At 37.7% G+C, this 19,540-nt stretch overlaps 1 protein-coding gene across 5 annotated transcripts in view; it reads right to left on the reverse strand.

Moving 5' to 3' along the window:
- Window positions 1-1,132: 1,132 nt before the first annotated feature.
- The window catches only part of itgb8 (integrin, beta 8), a 113,310-nt gene continuing 94,902 nt past the window's right edge, over window positions 1,133-19,540 (reverse strand). For 2 of the 5 annotated variants that reach the window (XM_043689787.2, XM_043689789.2), the window contains exons 11-15: window positions 14,140-14,362; window positions 11,040-11,137; window positions 9,259-9,378; window positions 7,172-7,338; window positions 1,133-7,044 (exon numbers count right to left, since the gene is read on the reverse strand). In XM_043689787.2, coding sequence (XP_043545722.2) covers window positions 6,934-7,044; window positions 7,172-7,338; window positions 9,259-9,378; window positions 11,040-11,137; window positions 14,140-14,362 — 719 coding nt within the window. In that variant the 3' untranslated portion in view covers window positions 1,133-6,933. Of the gene's footprint in view, window positions 7,045-7,171; window positions 7,339-7,547; window positions 7,674-9,258; window positions 9,379-11,039; window positions 11,138-14,139; window positions 14,363-19,540 lie in introns of those variants that run through there. The other 3 variants (XM_087987088.1, XM_087987089.1, XR_015757172.1) reach the window with 3 other exon arrangements.

A 19,540-nucleotide genomic window follows, 5' to 3' on the forward strand; every position in this document is an offset into this window, starting at 1 on the left:
TTACCTTAACCATATTTTCAACAAAATGCTAATTGTTATATGGAAAAGCCAGCTCACAACACTCCATTAACTAATGTTTAATTTATGCAGATTTAGATTTGTTTGTTACAGTAGAAGTCATAAGACATCAAATCTTGTAGTTTAGCATTTCTCTTGGTCATTTGGGAAATTTGTCTACTTTTTGAAAGTTGTTGCTAGCAAAATGTATGTTGGTAACATTCAGGTCTACCTCTCCTGCACTTTAATTGCCTTCTCCACTTTTGCTAAATTATGACACTGCTTATCCAACATCAAGTACTGGAAGAGGAGAAATTTCCTCCAAGTATATACTGGGAATTATTGAAGCAATTGTTTCAGTCCCTGTTCTAAACATCTAGTTACTAATCCCATTCCTCTCCCTGCATTAAGCCAATCTAACTGCAATCTTGGTGTTACATTTGACTCTAGGTTAAGCTACTGACCTCATTCTTATTATAATTAACTCAAACTTCTACCTGTGTTTCAATTTATCTACTGCTGAAATCTTCATTTGTGTCCTTATTCCCTTTAGACTTGACTATTGCAACATACACCTGGTTGACTTTCGACATTCCTGTCTCTGTGCATTGGAACTCATCCAAAACTCTGCTGGCTTCATTTAAACCTGCAGATTGTCCAAATCACTCATCATGCCAGTACTTGCTAAGCGACACTGGCTCCCAGCCTTTGAAATCTGCCAGCTTGCGTTCAAATCTCTCCAATGACCTTACCCCTCCCTATGCCTATGATATAGTCCAGGCCTACATCCTCAGAGAAATGTGTTGCTCTTCACCTTCTTGCACATTCCCAATTCTAATTGCTTCACCATTAGGATGTATGCCTTCAATTACCTCAGCCTCAAGCCCGAGAGTTCCCTCCCTACACCTCTCTCCCTCACCTTTCTTCTTTCAGATACTCCGCGACACTTCTTATTGACATCTGACCTAATACAGGTATATCCTTATTAGGTCTGGCTCTCCATGTCTTTTTATTTATTAACAACATATCAATTAAATATTTAAGTAACAGTATTTTGTAAACTTTATATCTATGCACACCATTCACACTTTTGGTGAGGTATTTACAAAACTGTTTGAAAAGAAAAACTGAGCCACACAATCTAATTCTTTTTATTCTAAAAGTAGGTTAAAACTATGTCATATTACAACAATGCTACTCAAACAAATAAAACCACAATGCTACAAAAATGTACATATTCAATGCTAGGTTCATTGTTTAAGCAACCAGACTGGTTTATTCAAAAGCCAATACATTGTAAGGATAGCCCAGCTCAGTAGCTACCCAGTAATAATTAATAAAATAAATGCTTTATTAATCTAGTCTTCTCAGATTTGATATCTGACATGAATATGGGCTGAATACATGCCACCCACACACAAACAGAAAAACTGTTAGGTGGCCTCACTAATGAAGAGTTGTGTCCTTTGACAGTAGTCCAATTTTTATGGATTGTTGAACACGCATCAGGTAGACCAACTATCTGTGGCTCAATTCAACCTGTCACCATTCCACTTCATGGGCAGCAAGAGAAAGACCTGCACTCATTGTTAGGTTGGTAGATTTAACCATGTGATGTTGTGGTGAACAAAATGTGGAGCTCCTCATTCCCAGGCACCCTGCATTCATCAGAGCACAACTTCACTTCCAACCTCCACCCCCCCCCCCCCCCCCCCACCCCCAACCAATGGCCTCCCCCCCTACATCCACTCACTCTCTATCTCACTTAACCAGCCCTTGTTAAGAGGTCATGGTTCATTTATTCTGCACATAGAATTGATTAGGGAATTTTGCAATTTTTCTTTTAGATTAACTGTATGTGATGAGTCATTAGCAGCAACTGTGAAAGATATATCTATCTCCATGATGACAAACAGAAAGAATAAACCATTTAGTAAGATTTTGCTTAAACAACATCTTAAGATAAATGAACTATTAATATGGTTTTATTAAACATTTGCAACACATAACTTTTTACAAGATCAAAAGTAAACCTAAAAATATTATCTCTAATACAAAGAAATCCAATAAATTAACAGAATGACTCAAGATAAGACATTAAATGAGCATTTAAACTACTATAACTATAAATCATAATAAATAAAGTCTTTTTAATTGTTAGTGCAAGTTTGGATTCTTTTAGAAATTGGATTGACATCTAAAACCATTGGCCAAATTTTGTATTTAATGTGAAAAATTTTAACAGTTGTATTCAATTGCTAATTACATTGTTTTCTAAAGTGCACAGTGTTAACCAAATTACTTCATAGCAGAAAAATTACTGTAAAATAATTGAACATTAAATATTATTGCAAAACAAACTTCATCGATAATTATTCTCCAACAGTTGCCCTCAATCTATTTTGTTATTCCACATTTTGTGCCTTATTCAATTACATCAGTAGTATCAATGCACTTATTAAAGGCATGAAAGATAACGATACAGGTAAGAAACAAGAAAATAGCATGTTGCTTTGCCAGGAAGAAACAGTCTTAATAAAGCAACTTGTAAACTGAAGAGATATCATAACATAATTTTGATGATATTAATGCTTTTCATTTCTTGTCAGGGAACATGAATTCTTGTTATTAATGCTAAGTGTTCCAGGCCCATTTGACTCAAGCTTTAGGGCTTTACTTTGTAAAATCACACTATTTCTCTCTCAACTGTTAGAAGGTACTGTATATATGAGAACATATATTCAGATATTACTCTTTGCAGTATTAGTTAACAAACACTTAATGTATCATTTGACATTCATCTGGACAACATTCCAATAGCAATAATAGTTTATTTTAAACAAGTGACTGCTAAAGCTAAAATGGCACAGGGAGAATAATAATGCAAGGGTTAAGTGCTTGGCTGCTGATTTGGGCAACCATTATTTTTATATTCAAACATAAAACATTGACAAATATCAGTAATACATCACAGCATGTGCAATAAATGCTGGGAATGAACAACAACAGAATAATCCACTGCAGGAAGCATGTTGCCATATAATAATGAACACAAACATTTACTCAAAAACAGAGAATGCTGGAGAAACTCAACATCTGTACAGAGTAAAAAGAAATTAACATCCTGTTAAGTCCTGCTGAGCTTCTCCAGCATATTCTGTTTTTTTTTTCATATTTCCAGCATCCATAAATCCTTGATTTTATATTAATATTGACTTTATCAATTCTTCAAAACTTCTCTTCATTTTTGATTCAGAAGAACATCTCCCTGTCTTGATGGATCATTCATTTAGATAAATTATACAGCTGAAGGTTGTGATAACATTATTTTATGGCTAGACTGTCATCAGTGCATCTTAGAATTACTCACAGTTCTACAGGAAAAAAAAATACATACATAAACATGTACAAATGTCGACAGATATATACTTGCGCATAAGGGAAGAGGTAAATGCTGCCAACTCATGTTTCCAAATGTTACTAATTAAATGATTTTTAATAAGGCTCCAAATTGATCTAGCACGCCCCAGTAACGAGAATTGCAAGTTTCTAAATATTTACTTAGATTACTTACAGTGTGGAAACAGGCCCTTCTGCCCAACAAGTCCACACCGACCCGCCAAAGCGCACCCACCCAGACCCATTCCCCTACATTTACCCCATCACCTAACACTATGGGCAATTTAGTGTGGCCAATTCACCTAACCTGCACATTTTTGGACTGTGGGAGGAAACCCACACAGACACGGGGAGAATGTGCAAACTCCACACAGTCAGTCGCCTGAGGCGGGAATTGAATCCGGGTCCCTGACGCTGTTAGGCAGCAGTGCTAATCACTGTGCCACCGTGCCGCCCATTGTGCCACCATGCCGCCCACTATTCCCTTAAAATTAAATCTGAGCATTTCAGTAAAAGCAAAACAATAGCAGTTTGTAGGAAAGGAAAGTTGGGTGGGGTGCATATACTGGCTGATTCATGACCAATTGTTTAGAGCCACCACTGAAAGTTTAAATCTACTCTTTCTCTTAAAATAAACTGATGGGCACAGAATTACAGAGCATTTTTAATGCTAGATTTTAAAAAAATATTAATTGGTGGTGCGCAAATGCACTTGCTTCCCATGTTCTTCCAGACAGAGGTTCAGAGTTTGTAAAGTGATGTTGATGGAATTGCAGTGTGTCTTTTCTATGATAAACACTGCAGACACAGTGTGCAGTTAGTGGAGGGACTGAATATTCAAAATGGTGATTGTAGTGTCAATCAAGTGTGTTCCCTTGCTCTGGATGCTGTCAAAGTTTCTTAAATGTTATTGGAACTGTAATCCAAGCAAGCGGAGAGTATTCTATCACATGCTGATGTTCCTTATCGGTAGTGGACAGGTTTTGGGGTGTCAGAAAGTTACTTGCAGCAAGATCTGCATATTCTGACCTGTTCGGCTTGCCAGTGTTTATTTGGTGGTCCAGCTTTGTTTCTGATCAATGGTGATTCTCAAGGATTTAAAATTCAACAATGGTAACATTGCTGAATCTCATCGGGGAAGATTGTTCAGTTCTTTTTTGTTGGAGATGATCATTGTCTGGCACTTGTGTAGTATGAATAGATGTGTATAAATTAGAATAAGGATAGGAAGTGTCAGTGAGGGACTATCTTACTTAAATGAGTAACAAAAATGGATTTGAAACTGCTGACAACAGCTTTCTTTGCATTCTATGCAGTTCTAATGTGAGAGAAAGCCTGAATTGCATTTTTAAGGGATTCCCACAAACAAAAGCATAAGCTTTTAAATTAGACTTTAACATTACACCATCAATGTCAACATAAAAGCAGCAGAGGAGTTTTAAAAAATGCTAACTTCATAGAATAATATCAAGTACTGAAATTCCTAGTTTATAGAAGTTGAAATACAACCATCTTTGATAGTTTCATTGACTGTTCAACCAGCCAATGTTGGTGGTTTTCAAGGATAAAATTATACATTTTTTCTGTGAAAATACACAGTATATTTTACAACTTAGATATTTCTAAAATTGGTGAATGGAAAGATATACAGGGGAACCTCTACTATTCAGCATTCAATTATCCGATTTTTGGATTATCTGAACATGACCACAAGGTCCCGATGCTTGGCTAAACTGTGTTATCTGGCATTCGATTATCCAAATGTTCCATTATCCAAACAAAATACTTCCTGCCTGAATCGTTCAGATAATTGAGGTTCCTTTGTAGATCATGGGCTGGATTTTCAATTGGGTCAACATGGCAGCCTTTAACCATGCTCACTGCAATGCTCCAACTAATTAAAAGTCAGGGAGAGCGCTCCATCACTTTGGGGGTGGGGAATTATGTGTCCTTTTGGGGGGTGTTTGTCTTACTTGATTTTTTGGCGACCACTACTTCTACACCTAAGCCAATTACGATGGCTTGGTCCAGAAATGGACCAATCAATATGGGCTATCAATTCTACAAATTGTAAATTCCAGGGGCACTGGAATGTTGGATTAATATGCCCTACCATTTCCAATAACTGGCTCAGTTACTTTCCAGCTGGCATCTGTCCTTGATATCCTCATTCAAAATGGCTCGGTGTTGGAATCACAGCAGTAACTTGGTGCAGAGGCTGGTGGCACCATCTGGTATCCCTACTTCTGATTTGATCCCTTTTAAAAATCCTGGGTTTACATTTAAAAATGCAGAGATGAATATCCATAGATACTTTTCCATTTGTTTACTGTACCTTTGGCAAAAAAACCAGGGAAATTCCAGAATAAAATTATCAACAGCATCTACACCATTATGTGGATGATTAAAGTGACTAATTATACCAGCAGGAGTGGACCCCAGTTGAGAGTTTTGGTACTTGTATTTCAGAGAGTCAGTACACACTGAATTCCATTCATCAACATTTTATCATCTTTAAAATAAATAATCACAAAAATAGGAATCCAGAAGTATACACCTTACCAGTCTTAGATTTGTTCTTAACTTCAGTAAACAAAAGCTAAGCAGTCATTGGACCATCACAGTATTATCTTTCTTGGAGAAAATAATTTCACAGATTTCAGTACCTATGCAGTATTGTTGATGATTTTGAATTCGATTAAACTTAGTTCCCCAGTAGTGACAACTAAAATCAGAACAATAATGCAATTATTTCCAGTGGTTTGCTTACAAATATTATTATTGCACAGAGAGTCATCCATTGCTGGTCTATCTTACATCTATCTCTTCAGTTCCAAGATTGGTAGCTCTTGTAAGTACAAGACATAACATACAAAATGCTCTGTTGAAATACTAAATATTAGCAGAACTCTAGGATAGCTCTACAGAGTTCTGTTTTGGAAAACATTTTCAGTTAATTCAAATTGAATTGCAATTAATTTGAGCCTGAAATGTTTTTAAACTGTTTGAGATTATTGCCGTAACAAAACAGTACTGTTGCTCAAGATGCTGTGTGCGATCTTGACCACTTCATGTTAACCTTGTACTTAGCTGCATTCTTGATAACATTTTGCACACACTTTTTGGAATTGTCATCAATTGGGAAACAGACAAGGAAACAGATTTATTTAATCTTCTCAATAAAATTCTCAGTACCACTGAATTATGTAGAAAGACAGGAGGAAGTTCATCTTTTCAGGGTCGGTAGAAAATGTTTGAGGGGGCTACCCATGGATGTAGATAATAGGAAATAGCACAAAAACATGAAAGTACAACTTGAAATTAGGTCATCCCAATAGGATACATGAATGCAAGACTGACTTCAGAAACATTTGGGTGATACTAAAAAGAGTGGGAACTCTTGTCGTTTCTGGATGGGTGAGCTTGAATTGATTGAACATGCCCTTCTCATCATATCAGTCTTGTGAGCACGTCATTTGGTCTGGAACCCATGAAAGATGGGATCCTGTAATATTTTTCTGATATTTTTGTTACAAGTCAAGCTTCTGAAATTACTTGCATTTTGTTGATGTACACATGGAGCTCCTCTGGCTTGTCACGCCTGAATGCTGTAGTTTCTGAACTAACTATAGGTAATGAAGTTTTTCCCTTGAAAAAGAAAAGACATTTGTACCTTCAGTAGTTTTTCCCAGTATATTTCCCTCATGATGAATTAATAATCAAAATGGTTTTAAACTTTCTGACCATTTGCAAATCGATAACCTATTAGTTCTACCTTTTGAGGAGGAGATACTTTGCAATTGGTTCCAGGATGATTTGTTTCATTTGAGTTCCAGTGCATCATTATTTGTCTGATTATCATCACAATGAATAATCCAGTAATAACTGTACCAACAGAGAAGACAAGAAACATTGCAACGATATTGTGGCTAGGGTAGTATTCTGCAAAATAATAATAAAAACAAAACATTAAAAACATTCTGTGATTAATATTTAAAATATCACTTTAATGCATGAATTAATATAATGTCCATTACTGTAATTAAATAAATACTCATCAAATCAGCACCATTTTGAAGCAGCCTCTTCTGCCATCTAAGTCATCCTGTTGTTGACCCTCCAACTGTGGTTTTCATCACTCCCACACTCACCTTTTTACCAACTGCTTTTCATCACTGAACCTCCCGTACACCAGTCCTGCTGCAGGTTGCTTGCTTCGCCTGAATTTGCTTATCTCAGGTCGAGATCCAGGTTTGATCCGAAGCTGGATATCTAGGCTTGTAAAAGAGAGGGTCCCAATCGTATGGGTGTGCTGAGCTGAGGCTGTTATAACCAAATGTTTTTATTACATCTTCCTGGGCCCACTGCATTCCTCTCCTGACCTTCCCTGGGAGTGAAGTCTCAGGAGATATCCCCTTCCCAGCAGGGATTCAGGAGAGAAAAATGATAAGCGAGTGTGATTTATAAAAAAAAAACGTAACACCTTCAGGTCAGCACATTGTCACCATTTCACAATGCTGATCCAGCTGGAATTTTTGATGGGAAACATGGAGGCCAAGTGTTTGGAAAGAGGCCTGATTGAAGGAGCTGGCACAGGGAGAGGGGGAGAAGGGTATGACCTTCTACCCTCTACCTGTCTTCGCCTATTCCCACTTTACCACTCTGCCCCTGCCTCCCCCTATATCTGCAGTTCCCCCTACACCTACACCCAGAAGAAGGGTTACACCCGAAACATTGACTTCTCCACCATCCTGACGCTGCCTTCCTTGCTGTGTTCTTCCAGCCTCCTGCCTGTCTATTTTGGATTCTATCAGCTACAGTTTTTTTGTCGCTCCGTCACCCTGGGCATTCCGTAAACCTTGTACCAGCTGCAGTCATCACCCCTCCCAGATGCTGCTCAGCAAAAGAGCTGCCGCAGTACTTGAATGGGCATTAATTCTTGATGGGTGGGATTTAACACCATAGATCCTGATCTCGTGGAAGGCCTGCCTGATTGTCAAAACTCCTGAAGGAGGGTCATAATTGCTTTGTAGCCAGTGGCTGGGATCTCTGCTAAAGGCCTCCTCATTGAATCTTACAGTGCAGATACTTGAATCCTCCACTGTTTTTATTCTTTTACAGATGTAACAATGGTTGGCATTATGTCTGGCCTCTGAATTACTGTTCTAAACATTACCACACAGTTCCACTATCTCACTTTATTTCACATTCTTATTATACAAGGAAGTTGTCAGGTGAAATCGGGGTTTAATCTGCATTGCAGCAACCCAGAGCAAGGATTCAAACAATGGCATGTGATTTCTGAAGTCACCTAATAAGCATGCAAAAATGCCACCCACTTGGTATTCTGACACATCAGCTGAGACTGCTGGCTTGTGTCTGAAATGAGGTCCAAATAAATGTCTAGTTCTTAAATGCAATGACTGTATGACAAAGTTAAAATCCTTTATGTTAGAAATTGCACTAAGAAATTCAGATTGATCCACAAGTATAAAGAACAGTAAGCTTTTTGAAAAAAAATACAGCTTGTAGGCTAATATCTAGGCAAGGAAGTGTTAAAATGTCCCTTATTATCAAGATACAGGTGAGGTAAACCACAGGATTGTTTCAAAGCAGCCAAAAAAGTAGGAGCATATTAAAACTCATCATGAATAAATTGAGCATTGATATACAAAGCTTCCTTACTCAAAGAATATGCAATATTTGAAATAATCTGTGAAGCAAGGGCACAAAAAAAAAAGTGACAATGGCTTCATTATTTTTTAAAACTCATGTAATGAAAAGATAATCTTTGAGGAGCTAATAGAATTTTTCAGCCAGAACATTTCTTAATATTTTAATGTTATTATGTAAAATACTTACCTGGGTTTCTCAATATATAAAGATATTCTTTTTCAGTGTCAGTTGCTACCATCTTAAATTTATATAAGCAGTTGTTTTGTGCTTGAAAAATGCAGTGTTGTGCTTTTTCTTCCTCCGATTCTGATAACAAAACACAAGTTAATGGCATGGTCAACAAAACTTTTCTCAATGCTATCATGCCTTCAGAGAATTCCCACTGTTTAAGTTAAAGTGAAAATTAATTATATCGAAAACATAGCTTTCTCCTAATTACAACCCATATATAAATTCCACTGACATGTGTAAGTCTTGCAATAGGAACATGCACTCACATTTCCTGAGTATCTTATTTGCCTATGATTGACAGTAAAAATAAAGACACAAAACAAGGTCAAATGCAGCATTATGAAAAGAGGTAATGATTAATAAATGCTGTCTTTAGCCATTAACTTTGCTTTGAGTTTCTTGAGGAAAGGAGGTCTAAAAAGCTTTTGCTGGATGGAAACTAACAGCATTCTACTTATAGTTATGTTCAAAATGTCATCTAAAATTCCGATTCACAGCTCCTGTTACAGCTATGCAAACATACTATCTATTTAAAATAGGATGGGATATAGAAATGAAGGGAGGGCTTTTGGTATAAGTAACTTAGAATCAGAGAAATGACTAAATATATTTGTTAGTATCAAACAAAATCAAAATCAGTTTTGTGACTATTTCCTTGAGAACAACAGAACAAAATGTCACTCATTTGCTATGGTTCAAGCAAAATGTTCAAAGAAATTCTCGGTCAATCAAAATATCTGAATAAAATCATCTTTGAATGTCAGACAGTAGTGCTAATACACAAAATCAAAAAGGTCTGTCTTTTAATAATCTCATTCACCTATATTATCTGTTCTGGCAATCAATGAAAATAATACAATTACATTTAAAAACAAACATTGATCACTGCTTTATTGTGAGAATTGCACTTTCACTTCACAAAGTTCAGTGTTAGGAATGTGCATCATTTCCTGAATAGAAAAAAAATCCTGGGAGCTATAAAAATGTACCAGTAATTGTCAGAACCTATTCAGACATTTTATCTATTTTAAAAGGAAAACATTCAATGTGACATATGAATGGTTACATGACTTTTATGAATGTTATTTTCCTAAAAAAGAGAAATAATATATTTAAATATGTATCAGAATCCTCAACATGACCAATGGGGTAAACAGAATAATATTAGACCAGTAGAACAAAAGGGAGGAAAATAAATGGCAATTTAACAGGATGTCAGAGGGAGAGTATTGCACACACTTCACCACTGCTAAAAATAAGACTTTTATCTTTGTTTCTTCACTGATACCACTGTTCAACAAATTCAAAGCAACATGTTGCCTATCTGACAGAGATTTTGTGACAGCAAACCTGCATTAAAAAAAATTCTTCTAAAAGGAGTGTTGTTTATACTATACAGGTTTATATATCTTGAAGTGTCTGAATTGTTACTCCATAGGTGATACTAATCACATTTTGTGAGAAGAAAATATTGCTCCTTTACAACGTCACATGCAAACAATGTTACTGTCGGGTCCAAATCTGCTTCCGGTGTAAACATTTTAGAGAGAGAACGCTGACAGCCAGGGACATTAAGTATGATTAAGTACGAAGCAGAGATCCCAAGCATGGTAATGCACTTGTAAAAAGATGTTGGAGCATTTTTTTTCCATTCTAAACAATATTAAATCAGGTATTAACTCTAAATGTGAAATATATAACATAAAGTGAAACAGTGGAACTTAAAAAAAAGGTACCTGAAAGCTGGTCCACCAACACCATTTGAGAACATGCTTTTGTGCAATTGGCAGGATACACTGCCCAATAGTTTAACACATGGCACTGCACACACTTCCTAGAAAGCATAAGTCAGATAAACTTTCACTAATATAGTTGTGGGTATATACATTTCACTTCAGCACATTTGCAAATTCATGCCTGGGGAAATTTGTATATCATTTTGTTACTATAAGACCCTTAACCAATCTTCAACTAAAACTAAAGCTCACCATACATGCCAAATGCTTAAAGGGAATGGTGCAAAGATGTGTTTGTTTAATAATTTTTTTAACATTTTGAAATGGACATTTGGTCCTTATTTATAAGGGGAATTCCAGTTCAACTGCCATGGACAGCTCATTAAATGGGCATGAGGCTGTTTGCATGTGTAAATGAGACGTCTATCATCTATTTTGGGACTCTTTGTAGAAAGTGGTTTGGATTGAAGCTATAATATTTGGGGCATCTTCAGTATTGTTGTGGCAGTTTAATTTAGGAATGAGGAAACACTTTTTTTCATGTAAAAGTAGTGGAAATCTGGAAATGGTCCCCCAAAAGGCTGTGGATAGTGGATCAATTGAAAATTGTAATATAGAACTTGACATTTCTTTGCTAGTTTAACGTATGGATGAGAAGCTTATTTGCACCTCATTATTTAGCCAACTCACAGCATTAACACTGCACGTCCAACTTGCTTTTCGGCAATTGAGAAACATGATAACACAAAAACCTGGCCAGTAAAACAGAGTGAGTACCTGCGCCAACCATCTAGCCTTTCTTCAAATGGAACTTTCTCCTCTGCAAAAAGTCCCCCTATGATTGATGGTTATGATTTGAAAAAGACTTGGATTGTTTGTTAGCTCTCTTATCTTTTAGAATGGCCATGCTGGTTTCAGTTCTTTCATATGTATGTCGCAAAACGTTTTTAGAAATTACAATCTTTTTCAATATATAATTTCAGTTGCATCACACTGTAAACTTTTGCTATAAATTCTGTGTCTTACGATCTTATACTCCACAACCACCTGATGAAGAAGCAGTACTCCAAAAGCTAGTGCTTCCAATTAAACCTGTTGGACTATAACCTGGTGTTGTGTGATTTTTAACTATGAACGATGGTAGCGCTCTTCCTGGACGCTTCATCCATTCAACTCAGCAACAACAAAGGAGGGAAAGCTAGGACTTGCACACCTGTACCTGGTTGATTTGCACTGAGGATCAGCAGGTACCTTGTATAACTAGATAAGATTTCAAGTGCTCAGATAAACCCAGACATTTGTATTTTGGCTTGCGTTAGAAGCACAGAGGGGAGGTGATGACGTAGCAGTATTATCACAGGGTTGTTAACCCAGAGACCCTGGTAGTGTTCTGGGCATACAGGTTTGAATCCTACCATGGCTGGTGGTGGAAATTGAATTCAATAAAAATTTGGAATTAAAAGTCTCATGAAGACCATGAATCCATTGCTGATTGTCAGGAAAAAAAACTATCTAGTTCACTAATATCCTTTAGTAAAGGAAATCTGACATCCTTACCTGGTCTGGCCTACATGTAACACCAGACCCACAGCCAATGCCTTTGACTCTTAACTACCTCTGGACAATTAGAAATGAGCAATAAATGCTGGCCTAACTAGTGATGCCCTCATCCTATGAATTGATATATAAATATAGACACATACTGCTTATGTTGTGTCATAGGATCCTCCATGTTGCCATCCTCACAATTATAGAAGTAATTTTTATGGCAGTTATTGCACAGGGACTTGCAATAAAGGTAAATTTAAACAAAAGTTTTAATGAAGACCATCTATGTTAATGCAAAAAGTAAGCTATAAATTTGATTCATTAGCAGCTTATTCTGCAAAAGGTTAAAGTAGTAATTTTCAGTTTTATAAATGCACTTTGTTTGAATTCTCTACATGCATTGATTATTCTAAAATATTTCCTTCAGTTCCACTGTTCAACACTACACACTTCATTGCTAAGCTTACTTTACCAAAATTATGTTTATTTCAACACAAAACTGTTGTTTGTTTTAGAAAGGAAGTAGTTCTGTCGTCAAAGCAAACAAATAGGGCAACAAGATGGTGTAACCATTGAATGGTTTGTACAGATGGATGGTATTTTATCATGAAGTGACTCCATAGGCAGTTTGAGCATTATTTATCATCATCATAAATTATTTGTTTTACTTAAACTTAACCACAGCCTTATTTTTTATCTACACACATATCACATGGTCAATAAGAGTTTGAGTTTCCATTATGTGGCATCTTTTTGTATACCTGTTCTGTTTTTGAACAGATTTTGTAAACCTCTCTAAGGTCACCCCGCAGCCTCCAATGCTCCAAGGAAAGCAGCCCCAGTCTATTCAGTCTCTCCTTGTAACTCAAAACCTCCAGTCCTGGCAACATCCTTGTAAATCGTTTCTGTACCCTCTCAAGTTAACAACATCTTTCCTATAGAAAGGCAACCAGAATTGTATGCAATATTCCAAAAGTGGCCTCACCAATTATCTGTACAGCTGCAACATGATGTATAACTCCTACATTTAATGTTCTGACCAATGAAGGCAAGCGTGCCAAACACGTGCATCCTATTTGCCAGCGACTCCACTTTCAAGGAACTATGCACCCAGAGGTCTCTTTGTTCGGCCACACTCCCCAGGGCCGTACTGGGTAGGGTGGTTAGCCAAAGTCTTTTTTCTAAGGTGGGGGAGTCCAAAACTAGAGGGCATAGGTTTAAGTTGCGAGGCGAGAGATTTGTAAGGGATCTGAGAGGTAACTTTTTTCACGCAGAGGATGGTATGCGTATAGAACAAACTACCCGAGGAAGTGATTGAGGTGGGTACAATTACCACATTTAAAAATCAGCTGAATGGGTATATGAATAGGAAGGATTTAGAGTGATAAGGGCAAAATGCTGGCAAATGGGACTAGTTCAGATTGGGATGTCTGGTTGGCACGGACACGTTGCACCTAAGGGTCTGTTTCTATGCTGTATGAATCTATGACTCTATCTCAACAATGTGTAAAAACAGAAAAATTATGTGAATGTATGAATTGCAAAAACATACCAGCTGTTTTCACAGGAACTTTCACATGTTGGGCAAACCTCGCACAAATGACCAGAAGCTCTGGATTCAGTGCAATGACATCTACCACAGATACATGTCCCTCTTCCATTGCAGATTTGACCATGTCCTGTCCTGCAGGACATTAGGGAGGACGAACAGTTACAGCTTTCACCTTCCCAACCGGCATAACATTGGCATTCACCTCTTTTACATTCTCCATTGCCTGAAACAAGAGACCATAAGACCACAAGACATGTTAGAGATCAGAACACTAATTAAATAGGCATGCAAGATCGCAGTTTCTTGGCTGAAGTCAAAAACTCCAATTCACCACAATTAACTTCTTCCATACGTCATTTCACAAGACTTTTCCCTTTAATTTAACGAAAATGCCAAGTTTCAGAGGTTTCCCAGCTGTGTGAAAACAGTATGAAACCAAATTTTACAAAACATCGACTTAGAAGCTTATTATTTTTTCTATCAAGCATTAATTTAAAAACTACTGTCATTTTATAATCACCATGGATTTGTTTCAAATGTGATATTGTCAGATGACTTAGTTATAAAACATTAAGTTCTAGACTACGGAGTTGATCGACCACATCAGCAGAATTTAAATGAACCTCAGGTACAAATCAAAGATGGACATTGTATGTTGGGTCCAAAGACAATTTGGAGGCCTTTGAATAGTAACAGCAACAGGTGACAAGAGATATTAGCAAGCAGCAACTCCTGGTTACCCATCATCCCTGTACTCCCTGATATACATTGTTTCCTAGTTAAGCATCATTTCCATTTTAACATTTTCATCCTCATTTTCAAGTTCTTCCTTACGTCTGTCATCTCCCCCAGCATTAGCACCCTCTGAGATATCATTATTCAAAACTGTGAAATAAGTTACTGGCAAGAACACCTGATATTAAAATGTTTCCAGGTTTAAATGTTATATTTGTTGGAAATGATGCAATCAATAATAAAGTAACTCATGTTAGGCACTTAAGGGTAATCTGTGTGGCTGTACTATGGTGGCAGTACATTGTAATGCTAAGAATAATGAGTGGATATTGAAATGATTTCTTCATATAAAAATTATTCATAACTGTATACGGCTTATGTTCTCTGCATGGATTGATAATTGCGCAAGGAACATGTTTGTGGTGAGTGACACATTTTCTATACAAAAGACAAATTGTTCCATGCAGTTCAGTTACGCACATACAAAAAAAAACAGGCTGTGATCTTAAATTTCCCAAAATGTACCTCACCAATGACAAGCCTTTACCTACTGTCAGAATACAATGAAAATGACAGGAGCTAATGGCTGGTGAGAAACTGGGTTCCATGTCACTGATGTATACTTAGAAACATTAAGTCAAAAGTAAACCAAGAGTCTTCTTGGAAGGAAATGCCAGGGCGGCATGGTGGCTCAATGGTCAGCACTGCTGCCTCACAGCGCTACGGACCCGGCTTCGATTACAGCCTCATGCAACTGTCTGCGTGGAGTTTGCGCATTCTCCCAGTGTCCGCGTGGGCTTGCTCTGGTTTCCTCCCACAGTCCAAAGATGTGCAGGTCAGGTGAATTGGCCATGCTAAATTGCCCATAACGATAGGTGCATTAATAGGGGAATGGGTCTGGGTGGGTTACTCTTCGGAAGGTTGGTGTGGACTGGTTGGGCCAAAGGGCCTGTTTCTGAACTGTAGGAATCTAATCTAATCTAAAACTTGCAAATGACACATATTCGTCCAAGTTATCTTGTACATTTCAAAATGAAGTATGCCCAGCAAGTTCATTTTAAGCATTTTTTCCCTCTCTAGGTTATGAACTACATATTATTAACACAAAATTTAACATTAATATTGAGATTGGCTGAGAGACCAGCTGAGGTACTTAGCTTGGTGATGCAATTGAGTGTCAGAAACATTCCTGCTGGTATGGACGGTGGAAAACCAACTCAAAGTTGTGAAGAACAGGAGGGTGCCACTAGTGTAAAAGATAAGGGCAGCATGGCCTTCAATGCTTCTACCAAGGGTGTACAAGTAAGCAGATCCACAATTCCTCCTGCATCAACTGTCAGATCTGGGTCAGCACAGCTCCAATTAATGACAATGTTATCAAGGGCCAAACCTATACTGAGATAGCTTCATCACTGATGACACAGCCACTGTGCAAGTTGCTGTCATCTATTACAATCTGATTTATCAACTTGAAGATACTGGTGTTAAGGTTCCTACCCTTGCATCTCCAAATGGATGGAGGATCTGTTCTTTGTGGTTTCTCAACCAAAGGAAATGAGTAGGCAAAATGAAAAATGTTTACACCAGTAGGGGAAAACAGAGTGAGTGAATAAAACATTTGTCGGGTCTAAGTATAAGCCTTAAAGACGTAGACAAAATAAATAACGATCTTGGTTTTTCAATTCTAGCAAAACTTGCAGATCAGGCTCAGCCAGTTTTTAATGACCTCTCAGTGGTCATTTACACGGAAATAAAAATATATATTCTTTAATATCTGAAAAGAACACCCTGCCTAACGAATCAATAATTTTGTACTTGCATATTTAAAAGCCCCGTTCTACTGTCTTTGCCATCATTAAAAATGAAAAAAGCAATATCTTCCCTGACCTCTGGCAATTATTAACATTAAGGGCGTGAAACAAGGGAACAATATTGAAAAGGCTCTTTTTGGATAAAATCCTGGAAACAGCAGTTATTTGTGGGAGTTGGTAGTCCATTTATTATCATGCTAAATCCATTGGTGGTTCTATGTGAATCCTGCTCAGTGTATTGTAGTCTGTACTGGATGAATAAAGTAAGTATGATAAAGACCAGACAAATGCTAAAATGCCTCATAAAATCACTCAACCAGCACTGGATGGAACTGTCATGTTAACATATAGTGGGCAAGGTTCTCACCAATGATTGTGGTAAAAACAATGACTGCAGATGCTGGAAACCAGATTCTGGATCAGTGGTGCTGGAAGAGCACAGCAATTCAGGCAGCATCCGACGCTCTCACCAATGATTGTTACATTAAGCAACAGGATTCCCATAAACCTTCTGGAATGTCATTAACAACATCATTTACTGTAAGTTACACAATTTGTGATACTGACTCAAATTTGGAACTAGCAGCTAAAAAAAACCAGAAGACACAATTAACCTTGGGCACTGGAAATGCTGCTACAGGAAAGAACATTTTATATGTGAGCGAGTCTACGAACGGTGGGACTTGGGAACCAAGGTGCAACTAAGTGTTTTAATATACCATATATCCACTATTGTGAGAATGGCTGGGCTTACTACATAAATTTTACAAGAAACCTAACTATCAATAAAACAACTAATTATCAGTGAATAATGGTACAAATGGCTGTACACCAATGGCAGATATAAAACTCCACACAGTTTTATATTTGCAGATGTTAGTTTTTGGGAATTGTTGCTTGGCTGGTTGGAGGGGTGGGTGGTGATTATCCTACTAATAAATTTGAGTCCCTTGAAAACAGCTAGAAATCTTGACTCTAGCAGAATTATAGATTGATGAAGGTTGCAATTTGAGGAGAATCTGAAATTACCAGATCTCTATTCCTCCATGTTGCCCAGCAAAGTTTACTTCAGAAGTGGCAGGTGATTCTGCTGCCTACCACCTTTCTGACAATCCCAGGCTGTATTTTCAGAAATGACCCATGTTGTCCCAGTCAAAGCTATACCTACTGAAAAGTGGTGCACTTTAAGTACGACCCACAACAGAGATGCCAAAAGGCAATCAATTTCAAAAGGATCAATTGCATATGGAAGAGGGGTCCAAATCTTTAGTAGGTCTCAGGTCTTGGGCTCTTGCTCTCATTATTTTAGGATGTTGCTCCAAATTTCCAGAAAATATTAAGTTTCTGTATCCGTTTGGCCTTTACAAATGGAAGGGCCTAAACCTTCATGACTTTGACTGCATTGGACAGAGGCAGCGGATTATTGAATAATAGAGGATGAGACTCAATTCTGGGATACTTGTACTCATTATGTGCCCTGGGATATGGCCCACAGCTATCGCACCCGGCCTAATCTATTGGGGGGTTGGGAATTATAGACTCTCAACTATACTCGGAGTCAGGCCTGCTTTGTTTGAAGACACTGTGGTACCTTAGGGAAGTGTTAAATCAAGGGAGATCTTCAGCACCAAGTAGAGAAAGACAAGAAATCATCTGGTTTTGGAATCTTATTTTGTATTTCAAGGTCCATCAAAAGGAAAACTTTTCAGTTTCAATAATTAGATACTGTATTGTAAGTGACTGATTATAGGGCGCTGTCCCGTAAAGGTAAGTTGACTATTACAATTGTGTAAGTCTTCTCAAAATAGAAAAGGGCTGTAATGCATTATGCACTGAATAAACCATGGCTTGGCAATTCTAGTCAGAGTCATAGAGATGTACAGCATGGAAACAGACCCTTCGGTCCAACCCGTCCAGGCCGACCAGATATCCCAACCCAATCTAGTCCCACTTGCCAGCACCCGGCCCGTATCCCTCCAAACCCTTCCTATTCATATACTCATCCAAATGCCTCTTAAATGTTGCAATTGTACCAGCCTCCACCACTTCTGTGATAAACTTAAGTGATTTAAATGCCCAGAGTCTTTTCAACTGCAAAGGAAACTTTCAAATGCTTTCAGAACTCCCACATGCTTCTGGATTGCTTTAATTGACAGGGCATCTGACAAAGCTGAGACAAAAAAAAATTTATCTGACCTTTCAGTTTCAACAAGCTTCATTATTTATATTGCCTAAGGTTACTCTCTTATAGCCGAGTCCATTATAACTGCTTGGCTTTTCAAGAGTTTTAGACCACTTATGTTAGTAGTGTGCTATGTTCACATTTTGATTCAGTTTTAAGAGGACTACCTGTATTTAATGTGTGGTAAGTAAAATCTTAGCAGGACCTATACACTTAATGGTAAGGTCCTGGGAGTATTTCTGAACAAAGAGACCTTGGACTGCAGGTTCATAGCTCCTTGAAAGTGAAGTCGCAGGAAGATAGGATAGTGAAGAAGGTATTTGACATGCTTTCCTTTATTGGTCAGAGTACTGAGCACAGAAGTTGGGAGGTCATGTTGCGGCTGTACAGGACATTGGTTAGGCCACTGTTGCAATATTGCATGCAATTCTGGCCTCCTTCCTATCGGAAAGATGTTGTGAAACTTGAAAGGGTTCAGAAAATATTTACAAGGATATTGCCAGGGTTGGATGATTTGAGCTATAGGGAGAGGCTGAATAGGCTGGGGCTGTTTTCCCTGGGAGCGTTGGAGGCTGAGGGGTGACCTTATAGAGGTTTACAAAATTATGAGGACATGGATAGGATAAATAGACAAGGTCTTTTCCCTGGGGTGGGGAAGTCCAGAACTAGACGG

The sequence above is a fragment of the Chiloscyllium plagiosum genome, unplaced genomic scaffold (assembly GCF_037043375.1).
Source record: "Chiloscyllium plagiosum isolate Xiang-an unplaced genomic scaffold, Cpla_swu_hap1 HiC_scaffold_5, whole genome shotgun sequence".
Classification (NCBI taxonomy): domain Eukaryota; kingdom Metazoa; phylum Chordata; class Chondrichthyes; order Orectolobiformes; family Hemiscylliidae; genus Chiloscyllium; species Chiloscyllium plagiosum.